The following is a 19,398-nucleotide window of genomic DNA, read 5'->3' as shown; positions in this document are numbered from 1 at the left end:
ACTGAATGGGTGTGTCTACCACAGTTGGGGTCACTCCATTTCATCCTTGCATCATTTTTTTTTTTACAGTTTTCAATTCATGAATTGACTGACATGTTTTTATAAATGGAATTAACTTCACCTCTGGCGTGCACTATTAGTCTTCCTATGAAAGAAACTTAAGACCTGTATCACCAACAGTAAGAATCAGTATCACCAACAGTATTCTGCTGCCTCCCTTAGAACAATGTAGATTATCCCAAGATGTCTGCGAACAGTAGAGCTATCTTATAGTCTGGTGAGGAGGAGGAGTTTTCCGTGTCTGAAATAGACTTCACCATTCATTTTATGGATTCAGGTTCACTCAAACATCGTTTTAAGCATTGTTTTACTATTGACAGTTACAGCTAATTTCGGGATTGTATATCGATTCCCTCTCCTTAAATATTTATCTTTGTTTCATGTAGTTATACAATCAAGAACTAAGAAATTCACTGGAAAGAAACCAGAAAATGATTGATTGATTTGGTGAAAAGTCATGACTGGTTCGAGCTATCGGTCATGTCGTAACAAAACGGTGGCGAAGGATATCATTGCTACTTAACACCGATCCAAGTTCAGTTTTGAGATTCATTGGCTTAGGGTTAGCTGGAAGCTTCTGACTGGTCTTAGAAATGTGACCTCTCCGCGCTTGGCTCGATGGGATATGTAGTGATATTGCCAACACAGCCAGATATGTACACAGTCTTGTACCCTTAACCTTTTTTAAATTGACTATCATATTTGTTTATAAAAGCTGACTTTATTAGTAAAATTAGTAATTCAAGAATGTCACAAGTTAATTGACACGAGAAAACAGCAACTCTACAGAGCGCCAATGGCTACAATGAATGGCAGCGTTCCTCCTCGTCACCAGCGGAGCGCATCGGCCATATCCCCAGTGAGTGCGCGTCCTTGGATCAGTACCACTGGAAAGTTTTTTGGGGTGACAATAATTTCCTCCTCCAGGCTAGATGGGCTCCCGAGTGGTGCAGTGGTCTAAGGCACTGCATCATCTTTCCCACTGGGCACAGACGTCAAGTCAACGACTATTCCATGTTGGTTCAATGTAATTTCATTGAAATGACGTTGATTCAACCAGTGTGTGCCCAGTGGGTTGTCAGTGTCAGCAGAGTAGGCTTCTAATTTGTATCATATTAAAAAATATGTTGCTTATGTCTCCAGTCATATAGCCTAAAATGGATGTCGGCATTTGAAGTCGTCCCTGTTGTGACTTGATAGCGTGTATTATGCATCTATTTCACGCTGCACTGTATGCACCATTCCACAAGTAAATTAGTCAATTTATGATGAAGTTAAGTAGTGGTTGACATTGTATATGCTGTTCCACAGACTTTTAAACCTATGGCTGGAGTCATTATTTGTATTTTTTTTTCTTGTTTGTTTTCGTTGTTTTGTTTGAGTTGTGTAGAAATGCAGTAATTGAGCTTCAATCCTTGGAATTCACATCCCACTTTGCCATACCCTAAGTTTAGCTGAACTGATGCCACTGGTTGGAGCTGGTGACTGAGATTTATGCTGCTCAGGGACACTGGAACAATGGTTGATGAAGGTCTAGTCTCAGAACACCTAGGTGAGAGCATTCAGTATAGAGGGGTATAGCTGCAATCCAGACTACATGAAATCCTCACTACCACATATATAATCCACCAAATTTGATCTAACTTGCAATGGACTACAATAAAACATAGTCAATGTAATTCCCTATGGTAAATGTATTGTACATGTGTTCAATCAACTTAAATTTAGGCATTGAAATATGACCATAGTGGGACAATTCTAGTTGCTTAGGTCACTAAAACATTTAAACGGTTAAAACAAAGAAAGTAGAACTTGACAAATGCCAAATAAATGTACTTCACACCTCAATCAAAGTCACACATTCAATCGACTACAACTATGGTAACTGGATAGATTATTCAATCATTAAAGACACTTGGGGCACAGCTGATGGATAGTATGTATGGGACTTCGCATACAGTTTATTTATTTATTTGGAATTTTTCAACCCTATACTCCTATGAGAAAGTTATATATAATATGTATATATATAATATATATATATATGTCAAAAAACAGCAAAAATGTCCAAAAATATGTATAATATATATATGACTAAATTAATCACATTTATCGAATCTACATTATTGTACATTATTGTAAACATTATTGTAAACTTAAACTTCAGAGGTAATGAGAAAAATGTAAATTATTTGGTCCAAAATCTATTTGAAGTGTGACTTTCAATTCAATTTCTCATCTAGTCACATTCGCTTTACCCGTATAGCTGAATTCTACATTTAATGTCATTTCTGGATATCAGAGTATCCTGCCAAGTATCCTGCAAGCCTAATTTTGCGGTCTCTAACTCCAGGGATTTGAATTACATTATCATGACAACAATACCATGCCCTAGTTTTGACAGTAGTTATTTCTGTGAATCCCAGGCTTGAATGTGCCCACGGTAGATCGAAAGACTTTATTTATTATTTAATTATGGCGTCTTTTCTTTCATTAAAAAACACAAAAGAGAGCTAGTCATTATCTGTCAAGTTCTGAGACATCTCTGCTTCTCAGTTTTTGCTGTTTTTGGACATTAAGTTCTCCATGAGTAGAAGTGGAGACTGTGGACTCTCACTCAATGTGTTCATATGTACCAACATGGATGGAGTTTTCAGTCATGAATTTCACAAGACAATTTTTGAAAGCAGGATAGTAGTTATACAGTACAGTAGGTCTACGTGGTGTATGGTTGTACAGTATGTTGTGTATTTTGTCATATTTGTCCTATATAAATCCTTTACCCACCTTGTCCAGAAGGTTTGCTGTTTCCACTCATGGCTCCAGATCCTTGTCTCTGCAAAGAAAAATAAAGAAAGTGATCAATATTCCTCCTTCAATACTTTACATAAAGGGCAAAGCTTTGAAGTAGACCAGTAGCCAGAAGGTAGCTGGTTCAAAAGTGGGAATTGAACACATACATGCATACATGTGCGAGCTTCAACTACCGTACATGAGAAAGAGTGTGTTCTACAGTAGCAGCTGAGCAGCAGAAACTTCTGCTCTGCAGAGGAACACCCTCCCCATCCTGCACATCACTACCTGAATTATTAATCCATGGCTTTCAATGAATTTCAAACACAGCAGCTCAGCTTTGATGTTAGGCAGGCTGCTGAGGAGAGAAAACACAACAAATTTCCTCAGTTCCCGTATAGAAGCCAGAGGAAGGAAAACTAATTTTGAGGCTTTGCCATCTGTCTCACTGTTAGTGTGGGGAAAAAATCACAAAGATTCACTGGGGTGTTGAGATAGCTTCCTTGTTGGGTCTCATCTGTCTGTGTTATATTCTGTCACATGGTCTGAGATTGATACTGTGGCTCACCATAGGCTACTACCACCCTATGGTGATGCTACTAACACCCCCCCTTACTCTCTCAATCTCTTGTCCTTTCCCCCTCACTCCATTTCTACCTCTGTTTTCCTCCCCCCCTTCTTTCTCTCTCCACGTTTCTATCTTCCAGTCTCTTCCTGTCTGTAACATGAGCTGCTCAGTTTTGAACGATATCGCGAATAACTGCAAAAATGTTGCTAAGGCTCTCCACTTTCTGGAGGACCGAATTTTGAAATCAGTGGAATGCCCAGTGGAAGCGGAGTATGATAGCTAAGGAGAAAGTTCAGACATTTGATTGCAAATGCTAAGGGAGTCAAAAAGAGAACACAGACTGTTGTATAAAACACCGGTCTCCGGATTACATCTTCAAACTATGGACAACCATGGCATCCGTGACAGAGAGGGAGAAGGGTCCATCCATGTATATGGCTAAGAGAGTCTAGCTAAGAGAGTCTAAGTACATTTTCAGATGTTATACATTTCCAATTTAGTCAGAAAGTCGTTATCATTGCAAGTTAAAGCATACTGTTAGCTAGCTAACTTTACATCTATGATATGTAGTAATATTATTCATATCTCCGAGCCATTTGCATTACTATGTATAGCCTAATGTTAGCTAGCTAGCTAACATTGAACCTAGTTGGTTAGTTTTAACATGTAGATTCATGCAGGGTAGTAACGTTATGAGTTGGGATTATGGCTAATTGTTTAGCTAGCTACATGTCTAAAAAGACTCCACTATGCAAGTAACCATTTCACTGTACCGTTTACACCTCCTGTATCCTGTGCATGTGACAAATAAACGTTGATTTTATTTAATATAGTGTGTGTTTATCAGAGACGGTAGTGTGAAGAACAACACCAAAGTCAAATTAGGATATAACGTTAGGCCAACGAGACACTGTCCAAGTTCTCCAGTAGAATGCCCTGCTTTTATTTAGTCACACGCAGAACCAATTAGCTCGCCAATCACTTGTAAATAAGGTTCTTGTTGTGAGTTTATTTTCCTGTAATAATGAATACAAATTAGCTGAAGTTAAGACGTTGTCAGCTATATGATATGGTAATTATTTGAACTGGCTAGCCAACTAACTTAACGTTAGCTAGCTAGCTAACAAGCTAGAATTGCCCCAAAACATTTTTTTAGAAAGTTGCTTTTAGTTGCCTGATTTGCTAGATTGAAAAATGTATACATTTGTTTTTAAACGGATGGGTTTATTGGTGTTAAAATAGACCAGTTATGCTACTTTGGACCAACAAGCTGCTGATTTTTGTGTTTATACTGTTTCATTACCACAATGACAAGTTTGCTGTCGGACGACAATAGAATGTTCATGATGTCACTGCAACAACTGTCTACAGACATGTCGATAGACGTAGTATTAAACCAGCCTTTAGTCTTGAAATCTTTGGTTGTTTAGTACACTACCGTACTCACTGTTTAGCACATGACCTCACATGTGAGTCATTAAAGAGATGGGTGGGGCTAAGGCTTAAGAGGATATGAACCATGATGAATGGGTGTAGCCAAAGAAGAGGTCTCCAGTAGGTGTACCAAATCATTCAAGGGCCATTTTCTCAAAAGCGGGGTAGCAAGTTCATCAAAATTCAAAGCAGAATCACTTTCCCATTGTCTCCTCAACTGTAGTGTATGATACAGTTGAAGGTGGAAGTTTACATACACTTAGGTTGGAGTCATTAAAACTAGTTTTTCAACCACTCCACAAATTTCTTGTTAACAAACTATAGTTTTGGCAAGTCGGTTAGGACATCTACTTTGTGCATGACACAAGTCATTTTCCCAACAATTGTTAACAGATTATTTCACTAAATCACAATTCCAGTGGGTCAGAAGTTTACATACACCAAGTTGAATGTGCCTTTTAACAGCTTGGAAAATTCCAGAAAACGATATCATGGCTTTAGCTTCTGATAGGCTAATTGACATCATTTGAGTCAATTGGAGGTGTACCTGTGGAAATCAGCCAAGAAATCAGCCAAGAAAAAAAAAAAGAATTGTAGACCTCCACAAGTCTGGTTCATCCTTGGGAGCAATTTACAAACGCCTGAAGGTACCACGTTCATCTGTACAAACAATAGTATGCAAGTATAAACACCATGGGACTACGCAGCTGTCATACCGCTCAAGAAGGAGACGCGTTCTGTCTCCTAGAGATTAATGTACTTTGGTGTGAAAAGTGCAAATCAATCCCAGAACAACATCAAAGGACATTGTGAAGATGCTGGACGAAACAGGTACAAAAGTATCTATTTCCACAGTAAAACGAGTCCTATATCGACATAACCTGAAAGGCTGCTCAGCAAGGAAGAAGCCACTGCTCCAAAACCGCCATAAAAAAGCCAGACTACGGTTTGCAACTGCACATGGGGACAAAGATGGTACTTTAAAGATGGTACTTTGTAAACTTCTGACCCACTGGGAATGTGATGAAAGAAATAAAAGCTTAAATAAATCATTCTCTCTAAAAAATATTCTGACATTTCACATTCTTAAAATAAAGTGGTGATCCTAACTGACCTAAGACAGGGAATTTTTACTAGGATTAAATGTCAGGAATTGTGAAAAACTGAGTTTAAATGTATTTGGCTAAAGTGTATGTAAACTTCCGACTTCAACTGTATATAATTTTCTAGCTCTGAGTCTCTACTTTTATCCAATGTAAAAAACACAATTTCAAGTTTTGCTACACAAGACCGAATCGAGCCGGTCAGTCACATTTCACAACTGGAGAGGAGAGGATACTTTTATTGCTTTTTCCGCTGGTGCTGTTGTGATTTATAGTAGAGCTGCTCAACACATATAGAGTGGTTACAGAGGTTAATACAGAAACAGTCATCGCTATCTAATCTGCTCTAATCCTGTTGTTGCTCATTGTCATTGGTGACCCTGTAATAGTTTGTTTGTTTTCTCTTTAATCACACGCAACCAGCGGCCAACAGATGTTATAGGGAGCGGCTGTGATGAAAACCATCACCATAAAGGATGGTTTCTCTTACTCTACATCAGTTTGAGGTGAATCCCTGATTCAGGATTGCATCAGCTCTTTGAGCATGCCCCAATCTCTACACCCTCCCTCCCTCCCTTCCTCCCCCTCTATCTGCCTGGATACGGTTAGAACTTACATAACCAGGCTGGTCATAATGTTCAGGAGGATTACTCTGAACAGACTGGCACATTTTCCCCACATTATTCCTCTTTTTTCTATATTTATTTATCTCCAGTGAGGCTCTTATCTCTCTCTCTTTCAGCTCTATTTTTGTTAAACAGCGCCTAATAAATGTGTAAAAATAAATAAAAAATGTGCATCTAGACGCCATGACTGAATTTCAAATGAAAAATTTGTCACGGCCCCTTCATTTTCACATTCTCATCTCTCACTTCGGCTTAGCTCCTTGATGATTATTGTTCCCTCGCTCATGCCAGCTTTTGTCAAAGTCCTGCCAGCAACATCATCAACAAACCATTCAAATCCTCATTATGTATTCTATATAGTACATAATTATGGATCACATACTCATTGTGTTGTGGCGGCTTTACACACATTACCATTTCATTATACCAAACACAGGCGCAACGAAGTGTGGGCCGCTGTCAGATGAAGGGATGAGTCTGTATCACTCTGTTGTCCAGAATAAATAGGGTTACATGTGGGGCGCAGTCCCTATCTGAGCCACTCTACTACTGTAGGGGTAAACACTGGATTCTGTACCAGGAACCACTACAATCTCTTTAAGTGGGCACACAACAAAATACATCCTCATACACCCTCTGACTTCTTTTCCCTGTTTTTTTTTCTTTGCAGGTCTTGTCCTGGAGGCAGAACTGAGTGTTTTCACCTTTTATCTCACAAAATGTTAGGCATGATGCAAGATAGGATTCTAAACAGATGTAAATAACAAGTATTGCATATCCAGCAAGCTAGCTAAGTTAACTAGCAATCAGTAAGGATAAACAATCATTTACTGTTGTAAATCTCTGAAACTGAAGCTGGTTTTACTATAAAAAATATTTGCCTAAGCATGCATGATAGACATGGCTGCAGGTCAATATTGTCTGCCTACCTACCTACCATTTGTACAGTCTGGTCACTGTGCAAAGTTTCAAAGTCATATTTCATTCCATAAGGCTAGATATTGTGACTGTAATCTCTGTGCCTGTGCACATGCATGCATATTCAACTAGTCTACCCTAATATTGATGTTATGCTGGCACAGTTCAACTGTTTTTCAAACTATACAATAGAGTATAATTGTTTATTGTCTTACAGAAAATATAAAGTGCCTGGGCTTCTTCCTGGAGTGGATTCTAGAAACAGAAACTGAATCCCTTTGCTTGCGTGTGTCATTGTAGCAGAACTGTATCCCTCTCGAAGGATTATACATTATGCTCGATTTCAAGCAGATGACTCATGAGGAGCTGAATGGCAGTTTGATCATGACAACACTCCCCCCACAGATATACAAATATTCCTTGAATTTACTGTATGTTTCTTTGGAATGGCCATTTCATAATGACCACCTCTCCCATCATCTGCGGATCACCAGTTATTTTAGCAACAGATTGTTACACCAGATAATGTAATTTAACCATATTTAACGTATCCATTACTGGCAGTTACAGGATAGGTACTGTTTGGTGTAACACAGAGAATTTGACCAACCTTAGTGATGCCTTCTTCGTCCTCGATTCAGGGAAACAGGAGTCTCATAAAATGTCTGTCCAGTTGCAGGTGGTCAGTTTGAATTTAGAAAAATCTCTGTTATTACAATAAAACCTTTTTTGGTCCATAAAGTTATCCAACAATATGTGCGCCGCCATCGTGTCTATTTCAAGTCTTCTCACTCATTGATCGAGACAGGTATATGTCATCATGACATGCAGCACTTTGGGGTGGACACCCACCTGTCTCAATCAATGAGAGAAGACTTGAAATAGACATGATGTCGGCGAAAATCTTTGGGTAAATCACATTATCTGGTGTAACAATCTGTAGCTACAGTTCTCAGCACTTGTGTGTCTCTACACTGAACTACACTGTTCATCCAATTGTTTTTGTATGCTACTTTTACCATATAATATTTTTGATGAATACCCAGTTCTCTTGAGTTAGCATTAAATAGTGTACATTCCCCTATATTTTAGAATTTGACAAATAAACAAACATACTTTGGCTATCTGAATGTCTAGCATCTGTTTGATGCTATAGAGCCCTGTACAGCTTATATAAATATATTCAGTGTATCCATAAAGGCAGACAATTTTCAAAGATTGATAGAAAATATCCATATTTATTTTATGGTGGTTATAAATCAGGGCTCTCCAAACCTGTTCCTGGAGAGCTACTGTCCTGTAGGTTCACTCCAACCCTAATCTAACACACCTGATTCTAATTATTAGCTGTATAATAACCTGAACCAGGTTAGTTACAACTGCGATTGGAGCGAAAACCTACAGGAGGGTAGCTCTCCAGGAACCGGGTTAGAAACCCCTGTTCTACCACAGGAGGTTGGTGGCACCTTAATTGAGGAGGACGGGCTTGTGGTAATGGCTGGAGTGGAATTGTATCAAATACATCAAACACGTGGTTTCCATGTGCTAACGTGCAAGCTAGCTGACGTTAGGTTACCTCTAATCTTCTGTTTTGTTGTGAAGGAAACAAATTGATGGTATCGCACACTTCTCAGCTGTCGCCGAAATGGATTTCCCATCAGTTCAGCCTGGAAATCCCTCTGATAATCTTTGGTCACTGCATCATTCTTGATAGCCCAAGCCACCAGCAGAGTTGGGGTGAATCTCTGGTAGGTAGAACGGTGAAAGGTAACACATTTTCACGCATGTTTGTAATTAGCCCAAGCCAGGCACAGAACACCACATGACATGATGACAAATTACAGAAAAAACAAACCTTTTCAAAAAGAATTGTCTAGAGAAGTTCAGAGATTACTATGTGTTGGTCGTTCTAAGTAAAGAACTCCATTATTCACACCCCCCTCTTCCTAGCGGGAGATATCAGCGGTTGCTATGAATGCCAGACTTTGCTGTTCACTATGAGCAGACGAATACACAGGGAGTTGAAACGTCCCGATTCTATCAGTGAAATTAAAATGTGCGAGTTCTAACTTGTGGTTTGGATAATTGTGATGTTTATGATAAAAATGTAATGTTGTTAATAAAGTATTGACTATATGCCGTGGCAGAGCCAGGGTGAAATTCCCCTTTAACATAACAACCTGGTCAGTTGGGCTCTTTTGTGGTTGTTTCTTTGTTGTACCTCTGTGAATTGGCATCATTAGTCCACCAATAAACAGGCATGAGAAAAGAGACTGGCAGCCTGAACTTGTAAGCAGGAAAAATGTTTTGTGACATCTTCCATCAAAGTGGAGAGAAAGCAGTGGATCCTGAATATTTGGTGCTTCAGGGTTTGGTAAGACACAAACTGCCTTTTCTTTTTGTGTGAAACTCGTGCAAAATAGCAGCTTTTGCATTTTCTAGCCAAGAATCAAATACCCACACAAATTAATTTGTGACTGGCAAGAGTCTCACCACAATACAAGAGGAGACATTGACATGATCCGTACAAACATTTGAGTGCTATTAGCATTTTGTCTCATGGGGGAGGGCTTAAATTAAAATGTATGTCACAATGTGCACTGGCAGTTTGGTACTGAGGAGAGACCAGCACCTGAAACCCTGTCTCTGGTAGACCCATCATCCACACACACACACACACACACACACACACACACACACACACACACACACACACACACACACACACACACACACACACACACACACACACACACACACACACACACACACACACACACACACACACACACACAATCTGCTCTCCTCTCCCCCTCTTTTGTCCCTCTACTCCTCCGCTCTCCCTCCTCTCACCTCCACTGTATTTAACTGCATTAAACAACATACCTATCATAAAGAACGACCTTGTCTCCACCTCATCTCATCTTCACTGATAGAGATGTTCATGACATAAAAGCCTAGGACACAGAGAGAGTCATGACTGGAGGACACCCCATCAGAGTAATGAATGAAAGGTGCTACGGTGAAACACTTAGGAATACAGCACCAAGAGCCAGTCTAACAAAGCTTTTACACTACGACACCTTTTGCACATTAAAATGAGAGGACAAATAAAGGTTAAAAGAAGGGGTAGAAAAAGATAAATAGTTAGAGCATGTTTTACTGTATCTACTCTACACTTTTCCCTGTCGCATAAGCTTGGTATATGAATACATTCAGTTGGACAACTGACTAGGTATCCCCTTTCTTTTCCCTATGTGGTCCTAAAAATATTAAATATCAACACTCAGCATCCCTGAAAGGTAGCGGAGCAGAGCAGGGGTGAGGGGGCAGATTTTAAAAAATGCTTAGTGATGCTGAGGCATCAATGTGAACAGTCTTCGCCCGTTCTGGGTTACAGAGGAAGAGCTTGCGGCCAGCTCCTGAACTCAGTGGCCGGGCTTTATATGGTGAACACCTGTGGTTGTGAGTCAGACTCCCTGACCATGCAGTGCTGATGGTCATTCAGGAGTGCCATGCAGACACGTTGAGACATCTGTCACAACATTATGTCAGACTCACACTGAACACACCAGCTCGCCATTTATAATTTTACACTGCATGCAGGCAAAGGCATAATATATATATATAAACACAAGCCAAAACAACAACCAAAACAACAGATTCTCCTTCTGGGCCACCAAGCAGCACAGCACAGCCATTTCCAGAAATGCCACTCATTAGGAGATAGAAGAAAGAGGAACAACAACAGCAGCCATGATCCACTGAGACCATAGCATAGAGTCTTTCACCGAGACTCAGGCTGTAACATGGCCAGTTAAACTGAGTGGGCACAGTAACTGCAGGAAGTGAAAAGATAATGAGTCCATGGCATTCATTCAGTTCAGTCAATTCCCAGCTGACAGGCATCATGGGCACAGCTTGGACTGAGGCGCTAAGGCGCTGCTTGTCACGTCACGCTCCCCCCAGAGAAGACAAGATGTTAGCCTGCTCCCAGTCCCATATGTTGGAGCTGGAGAGGGAGATTAACTAATGGGACGACGGTGATGATGGTGATAGTAGTAATGATGTTTTCAGCACATAAGGATTGTTTTTCCTTACATGGTTGAGTCATAGGCTGTAAGCACACAGCTCTCACAGCTGGAAGATAACACAGCATAAAGAGCTGTGGTTCTGGTGTGTCAGTAATCCCCCTGGGCATGCCCAGCCCAGTCTGGTCCTATATCCCCATGTAGAGCTTGGCACACACAACAGCGCAGTGCGTTTAACCTGGTGCCACCCAGATGTCTGCACTCAGCACTCCACAGCCCTTTAGCCTGACTCTTCAGCCTGTATGCCTGCCTGGCATTGCCACCCAAAGTCACGCCAACCTGTGTCCTCTACTCATTGCATTTTACTTTTAGAGTTTATTTTTAAATTGCTTTGTTGATTTTTATAACACTACATGGCCTGGTACCCGAATACATGTCTGATATGCTTTTAAGGTATGTGCCCAGTCGGTCCCTCAGATCTTTTGGCACTGATCTTTAAGTCGTTCTAAATGTCAGAACCAAAACTTTTGGTGAGGCTGCCTTAAGATCCCGGACTGCATCTTTAGCTAATGTATTCATCTCATCTCTCATGATTAAACTGAGTCAGATCTCTGCTATAGTCTAAACATAGATCAGATCATCACTTACTCTTCGATGATAAAGACATGTACTGTATGTTCAATCATTAATATAATTTATATAAAGCACGCTCTCACATCCCACAGTGATGTGATCAAAGGATGCCGTGGTAGTATTAGGGGGGTTGAATTAGCCAAATAAATAAATAATATATCCTCGTGGCCGTTTCTAGGGCTATTTTGGGTGTTTCTGTGAGCTTGGTCTCTCCAGAGGGGCTCCACACTGCACTGAGTGTCTATTAACTATTCAACAAGGAGGAGAGGAGGAGACGCTAGGCGAACTAGGCCACAGACGACAATGTCGGCAACTCAGCCCCAACCAACACGTTACAACGCCTCAGCAACCCCAGCGTGGTGGGGAGTGCAGGGGAAGGGACTCAGGAGCTCAAAGAGAGAGGTGGGAGCAGAAGGGAAGCATGGTGCTGGAAGGATGGAGCCGGCTGCTGAGACAGGGTCACAGGGTGACTCAGACACTGGACCATAACAGCTATAGTTCAGTTGTGTAGCCAAACACGTTCACTCAAGCTTAGTGGGTTTTCTGCTGTCTAGCCCCCATTGTGATTTGGTACTATACATGGACACTGAAATTGTATCCACCTAAGTGGAGTTCCAAATTAAGCAGCAGCAGCTGAAAAGATGAGCTCCTACAAATATTGAAATGTAAATGTTTTTTTAGAGTAAAGTACATCGAAAAAAAATCAAAAGAAAACTGCTAACTGAATAGGAGACCAAACAAGCAGCAAACAAAGAAGAAAGGCTTTTGAAAAAGTAACAATTTTTCATAAAATTATACCGTTTTCTTAGCTAGCTAAGTTGTTTACCTGTTGCTAGGCAGTTGCTAGGGACATTCCTGGAAGAAGCTAGCTAGCTAACAAGGAGTGTCTAGTTGGCAGAAGAGAAGAAGGGACAAAGAAGGGACAAAGTGGGACAAAATAAGGACAGAAGAAAAGGGAAAGGGGACATTAAGGTGAAGCAGTCCTCTAAAGACACAAAAGACAATAATACAAGAAACAACACTTCTATTGCCTCTCCCTCTACGATATGCACTTCCGGGTTGGAGCGAGTAGTTGCATTCCGCTTTGCTCCACAGGTAGTATTACATTTCATTTCATTACAGTACAACAGTTTGATTTGTTTGATCTTAGCTGGCTACATAGCCGTCTTTGTATCCAAGATAATTGTGTAGTCTAGAGTAATTGTCGAGGTTACCTAGCCAGTTAGAGGTTACCTAGCCCGTTACACTTTCAAACAAAGTCAACAACGCAGCCACTGCTAGCTAGCCTATTTCACCAGCCAGCAGTACTATATCATTTTAGTCAATAAGATTTTTTGCAACGTAAGCTTAACTTTCTGAACATTCGAGACGTGTAGTCCACTTGTCATTCCAATCTCCTTTGCATTAGCGTAGCCTCTTCTGTAGCCTGTCAACTATGTGTCTGTCTATCCCTGTTCTCTCCTCTCTGCACAGACCATACAAACGCTTCACACCGCGTGGCCGCTGCTACTCTAACCTGGTGGTCCCAGCGCGCACGACCCACGTGGAGTTCCAGGTCTCAGGCAGCCTCTGGAACTGCCGATCTGCGGCCAACAAGGCAGAGTTCATCTCAGCCTATGCTTCCCTCCAGTCCCTCGACTTCTTGGCACTGACGGAAACATGGATTACCACTGATAACACTGCTACTCCTACTGCTCTCTCCTCGTCTGCCCACGTGTTCTCGCACACCCCGAGAGCTTCTGGTCAGCGGGGTGGTGACACTGGGATCCTCATCTCTCCCAAGTGGACATTCTCTCTTTCTCCCCTGACTCATCTGTCTATCGCCTCCTTTGAATTCCATGCTGTCACAGTTACCAGCCCTTTCAAGCTTAACATCCTTATCATTTATCGCCCTCCAGGTTCCCTTGGAGAGTTCATCAATGAGCTTGACGCCCTGATAAGTTCCTTTCCTGAGGATGGCTCACCTCTCACAGTTCTGGGTGACTTTAACCTCCCCACGTCTACCTTTTACTCATTCCTCTCTGCCTCCTTCTTTCCACTCCTCTCCTCTTTTGACCTCACCCTCTCACCTTCCCCCCCTACTCACAAGGCAGGCAATACGCTTGACCTCATCTTTACTAGATGCTGTTCTTCCACTAATCTCATTGCAACTCCCCTCCAAGTCTCCGACCACTACCTTGTATCCTTTTCCCTCTCGCTCTCATCCAACACTTCCCACACTGCCCCTACTCGGATGGTATCGCGCCGTCCCAACCTTCGCTCTCTCTCCCCCGCTACTCTCTCCTCTTCCATCCTATCATCTCTTCCCTCTGCTCAAACCTTCTCCAACCTATCTCCTGATTCTGCCTCCTCAACCCTCCTCTCCTCCCTTTCTGCATCCTTTGACTCTCTATGTCCCCTATCCTCCAGGCCGGCTCGGTCCTCCCCTCCTGCTCCGTGGCTCGACGACTCATTGCGAGCTCACAGAACAGGGCTCCGGGCAGCCGAGCGGAAATGGAGGAAAACTCGCCTCCCTGCGGACCTGGCATCCTTTCACTCCCTCCTCTCTACATTCTCCTCTTCGGTCTCTGCTGCTAAAGCCAATTTCTACCACTCTAAATTCCAAGCATCTGCCTCTAACCCTAGGAAGCTCTTTGCCACCTTCTCCTCCCTCCTGAATCCTCCTCCCCCTCCTCCCCCCTCCTCCCTCTCTGCTGATGACTTCGTCAACCATTTTGAAAAGAAGGTCGACGACATCCGATCCTCGTTTGCTAAGTCAAACGACACCGCTGGTTCTGCTCACACTGCCCTACCCTGTGCTTTGACCTCTTTCTCCCCTCTCTCTCCAGATGAAATCTCGCGTCTTGTGACGGCCGGCCGCCCAACAACCTGCCCGCTTGACCCTATCCCCTCCTCTCTTCTCCAGACCATTTCCGGAGACCTTCTCCCTTACCTCACCTCGCTCATCAACTCATCCTTGACCGCTGGCTACGTCCCTTCCGTCTTCAAGAGAGCGAGAGTTGCACCCCTTCTGAAAAAACCTACACTCGATCCCTCCGATGTCAACAACTACAGACCAGTATCCCTTCTTTCTTTTCTCTCCAAAACTCTTGAACGTGCCGTCCTTGGCCAGCTCTCCTGCTATCTCTCTCAGAATGACCTTCTTGATCCAAATCAGTCAGGTTTCAAGACTAGTCATTCAACTGAGACTGCTCTTCTCTGTGTCACGGAGGCGCTCCGCACTGCTAAAGCTAACTCTCTCTCCTCTGCTCTCATCCTTCTAGACCTATCGGCTGCCTTTGATACTGTGAACCATCAGATCCTCCTCTCCACCCTCTCCGAGCTGGGCATCTCCGGCGCGGCCCACGCTTGGATTGCGTCCTACCTGACAGGTCGCTCCTACCAGGTGGCGTGGCGAGAATCTGTCTCCGCACCACGTGCTCTCACCACTGGTGTCCCCCTGGGCTCTGTTCTAGGCCCTCTCCTATTCTCGCTATACACCAAGTCACTTGGCTCTGTCATATCCTCACATGGTCTCTCCTATCATTGCTATGCAGACGACACACAATTAATCTTCTCCTTTCCCCCCTCTGATAACCAGGTGGTGAATCGCATCTCTGCATGTCTGGCAGACATATCAGTGTGGATGACGGATCACCACCTCAAGCTGAACCTCGGCAAGACGGAGCTGCTCTTCCTCCCGGGGAAGGACTGCCCGTTCCATGATCTCGCCATCACGGTTGACAACTCCATTGTGTCCTCCTCCCAGAGTGCTAAGAACCTTGGCGTGATCCTGGACAACACCCTGTCGTTCTCAACTAACATCAAGGCGGTGACCCGTTCCTGTAGGTTCATGCTCTACAACATTCGCAGAGTACGACCCTGCCTCACGCAGGAAGCGGCGCAGGTCCTAATCCAGGCACTTGTCATCTCCCGTCTGGATTACTGCAACTCGCTGTTGGCTGGGCTCCCTGCCTGTGCCATTAAACCCCTACAACTCATCCAGAACGCCGCAGCCCGTCTGGTGTTCAACTTTCCCAAGTTCTCTCACGTCACCCCGCTCCTCCGCTCTCTCCACTGGCTTCCAGTTGAAGCTCGCATCCGCTACAAGATCATGGTGCTTGCCTACGGAGCTGTGAGGGGAACGGCACCTCCGTACCTTCAGGCTCTGATCAGGCCCTACACCCAAACAAGGGCACTGCGTTCATCCACCTCTGGCCTGCTCGCCTCCCTACCTCTGAGGAAGTACAGTTCCCGCTCAGCCCAGTCAAAACTGTTCGCTGCTCTGGCACCCCAATGGTGGAACAAACTCCCTCACGACGCCAGGTCAGCGGAGTCAATCACCACCTTCCGGAGACACCTGTAACCCCACCTCTTTAAGGAATACCTAGGATAGGATAAAGTAATCCTTCTAACCCCCCTCCCCCTTAAAAGAGTTAGATGCACTATTGTAAAGTGGTTGTTCCACTGGATATCATAAGGTGAATGCACCAATTTGTAAGTCGCTCTGGATAAGAGCGTCTGCTAAATGACTTAAATGTAAATGTAAATGTAAGTGTTGTGTGCTCACCTAAGCTTATCTACAGTGCATTCGGAAAGTATTCAGACCCCTTGACTTATTCCACATTTTGCTACGTTACAGCCTTATTCTAAAATGGATTAAATCATTTTTACCCCTCAATCAATCTACACACAATACCCAATAATGACAAAGCAAAAACAGATATAATTTTTTTTGGTACATTTATTACAAATAAAAAAACTTAAATATCACATTTACATAAGCATTCAGATTCTTTACTCAGTACTTTGTTGAAGCACCTTTAGCAGCGATTACAGCCTCGAATCTTCTTGGGTATGATGCTATAAGCTTGGCACACCAGTATTTGGGGAGTTTCTCCCATTCTTCTCTGCAGATCCTCTCAAGCTCTGTCAGGTTGCATGTGGAGCGTCGCTGCACAGCTATTTTCAGGTCTTTCCAGAGGTGTTCTATCGGTTCAAGTCTGGGCTCTGGCTTAGGGTCGTTGTCCTGTTGGAACGTGAACCTCCACCCCAGTCTGAGGTCCTGAGCGCTCTGGAGCAGGTTTTCATCAAGGATCTCTCTGTACTTTGCGCCATTCATCTTTCCCTCGATACTGACTGGTCTCCCAGTCCCTGTCGTTGAAAAACATCCCCACAGCATGATGCTGCCACCACCATGCTTCACCGTAGGGATGGTGCCAGGTTTCCTCCAGATGTGACGCTTGTCATTCAGGCCAAAGAGTTCAATCTTGGTTTCATCAGACCAGAGAATCTTGTTTCTCATGGTCTGAGAGTCCTTTAGGTGCTTTTTGGCAAACTCCAAGAGGGCTGTCATGTGCCTTTTACTGGCCACTCTACCATAAAGGCCTGATTGGTGGAGTGCTGCAGAGATGGTTGTCCTTCTGGAAAGTTCTCTCATCTCCACAGAGGAACTCTGGAGCTCTGTCAGAGTCCATCGTGTTCTTGGTCACCTCCCTGACCAAGGCCCTTCTCCCCTGATTTCTCAGTTTGGCCGAGTCTTGGTGGTTCCAAACTTCCACTGTTTTCTTGAGAACCTTCAATGCTGCAGAAATGTTTTGGTACCCTTCCCCAAATCTGTGCCTTGACACAATCCTGTCTCAGAGCTCTAAAGACTATTCCTTCGACCTCATGACTTGGTTTTTGCTCTGACATGCGCTGTCAACTGTGGGACCGTATATAGACAGGTGTGTGCCTTTCCAAATCATGTTCAATTAATTTAATTTACCACAGATGGACTCCAATCAAGTTGTAGAAACATCTCAAGGATGATCAATGGAAAGAGGATGCACCTGTGCTCAATTTCAAGTCTCATAGCAAAGGGTCTGTATACTTATGTAAATCATATCCATTTTTGATTTTTAATACATTTCCAAAAATTTCTAAAAACTTGATTTTGCTTTGTCATTATGGGATATTGTGTGTAGATTGATGATAGAAAAAGGGATTTACTCCATTTTAGATTGAGGCTGTAACGTATCAAAATGTGGAAAAAGGGAAGGGGTCTGAATACTTTCCGAATGCACTGTATGTGTTTACCTACATGTTTTCTATTGGCCCCATTGTGATTTGAATTGTTGCTTGGTAAATGAAAACAAGCTATAAACCGACTGATCAGGGGAAACGTAGTTATTCAAATGAACCATTTTAACCAGTGACCAATGGAACCCTCAAATTAACCTATGAAGAACTCCTCCCTCACTACATTACCAGGTGTCGAAAGCAATTAGCATACATTAACGTTCTAGACGAGACACAAGAAGAAAGTGTCCTTTGAATTTATGCTTTCAAGTAACAACTTTGAGCTGAGATGGACTTTATTGTCACTATATCAAGCTCTATGGGAGGAAAGGGAGCCAAGGTTGTACTCAGCTCAGCTGCCAACACATTAGATAACTCTGACTTGCAGCACCATATCCACCTGTTTACAGCACGATATCTACCTTTAACGGTTCAGGCTTGGCAAAGTTGGATGGAGCAGTGCTAACATTCCTTACATGTGCATCCAAAAAGTATTACATAGCCTACTAGTCTCTGGAATCCTGTCAAGTATCCATCTAACTTGACGAGTAGTGCTACAATACCTGCTCACTCAGCAGACACACATCCGCCAAGTTTAGAGGATAGAGGAATTCCATGTTGGAATGGGATAGGGTAAAGGAAAATGTAATCCTCTTATGCGTCAAGGCTCTGGTGTTGGACGGCACAGTTAGGGCGTTCAACTTGGTTTGACTTGTCCATTCAGAAGCTGAACCTGACATCGTCATTAATAAAAACAGCCTAGGTCAGTGATGACCCTGAGAGAAGGAAAGTTAGGGGATGACCTTGGTGGTAGGAGTGACCGTGAAGAAAGACCGTTCTGAGATGGCCTCATCTTCGTGACAGTGTTTTATTATTTAGTTGTTTTTGCTAGCTAACTTTAGTTCTCCGGCATTGCATTTAACTGTTTGTTAACATCAGTGTAGAAGTCAACTGTAGAAGTCAACTGAGGAGATTCTTCACTTTAGACATGGCGACGACAGATATGGCAGCTCCTAAGCAACTTTGCAGTATTTCTTTTTTTTTGTGTGTTATTTCTTACATTATTAGCCCAGACATTTTTTTGTGTTATTACATACAGAAAGAAATTACTTTTGGATATCAGAGCGCGGGTAACTCACCAGCATTACGACCAGGAATACAACTTTCCCGAATTGGATCCTTTGTTCGTACCC

General features: G+C 42.8%; 1 protein-coding gene across 1 annotated transcript in view; it reads right to left on the bottom strand.

Annotated features, from left to right (window-relative positions):
* LOC139537403 (calmodulin regulator protein PCP4-like) overlaps positions 1 to 19,398 on the bottom strand; it is a 36,806-nt gene that overhangs the window by 5,560 nt on the left and 11,848 nt on the right. The window contains exon 2 of the mRNA XM_071338649.1: positions 2,848 to 2,896. Coding sequence (XP_071194750.1) covers positions 2,848 to 2,896 — 49 coding nt within the window. The remainder of the gene's footprint in view (positions 1 to 2,847; positions 2,897 to 19,398) is intronic.

Source organism: Salvelinus alpinus, chromosome 13 (genome assembly GCF_045679555.1).
Source record: "Salvelinus alpinus chromosome 13, SLU_Salpinus.1, whole genome shotgun sequence".
NCBI classification, from domain to species: Eukaryota; Metazoa; Chordata; class Actinopteri; order Salmoniformes; family Salmonidae; genus Salvelinus; species Salvelinus alpinus.
Note: the sequence above shows the minus strand (reverse complement) of the source record. Positions and strands in the feature narration are given on the sequence as shown.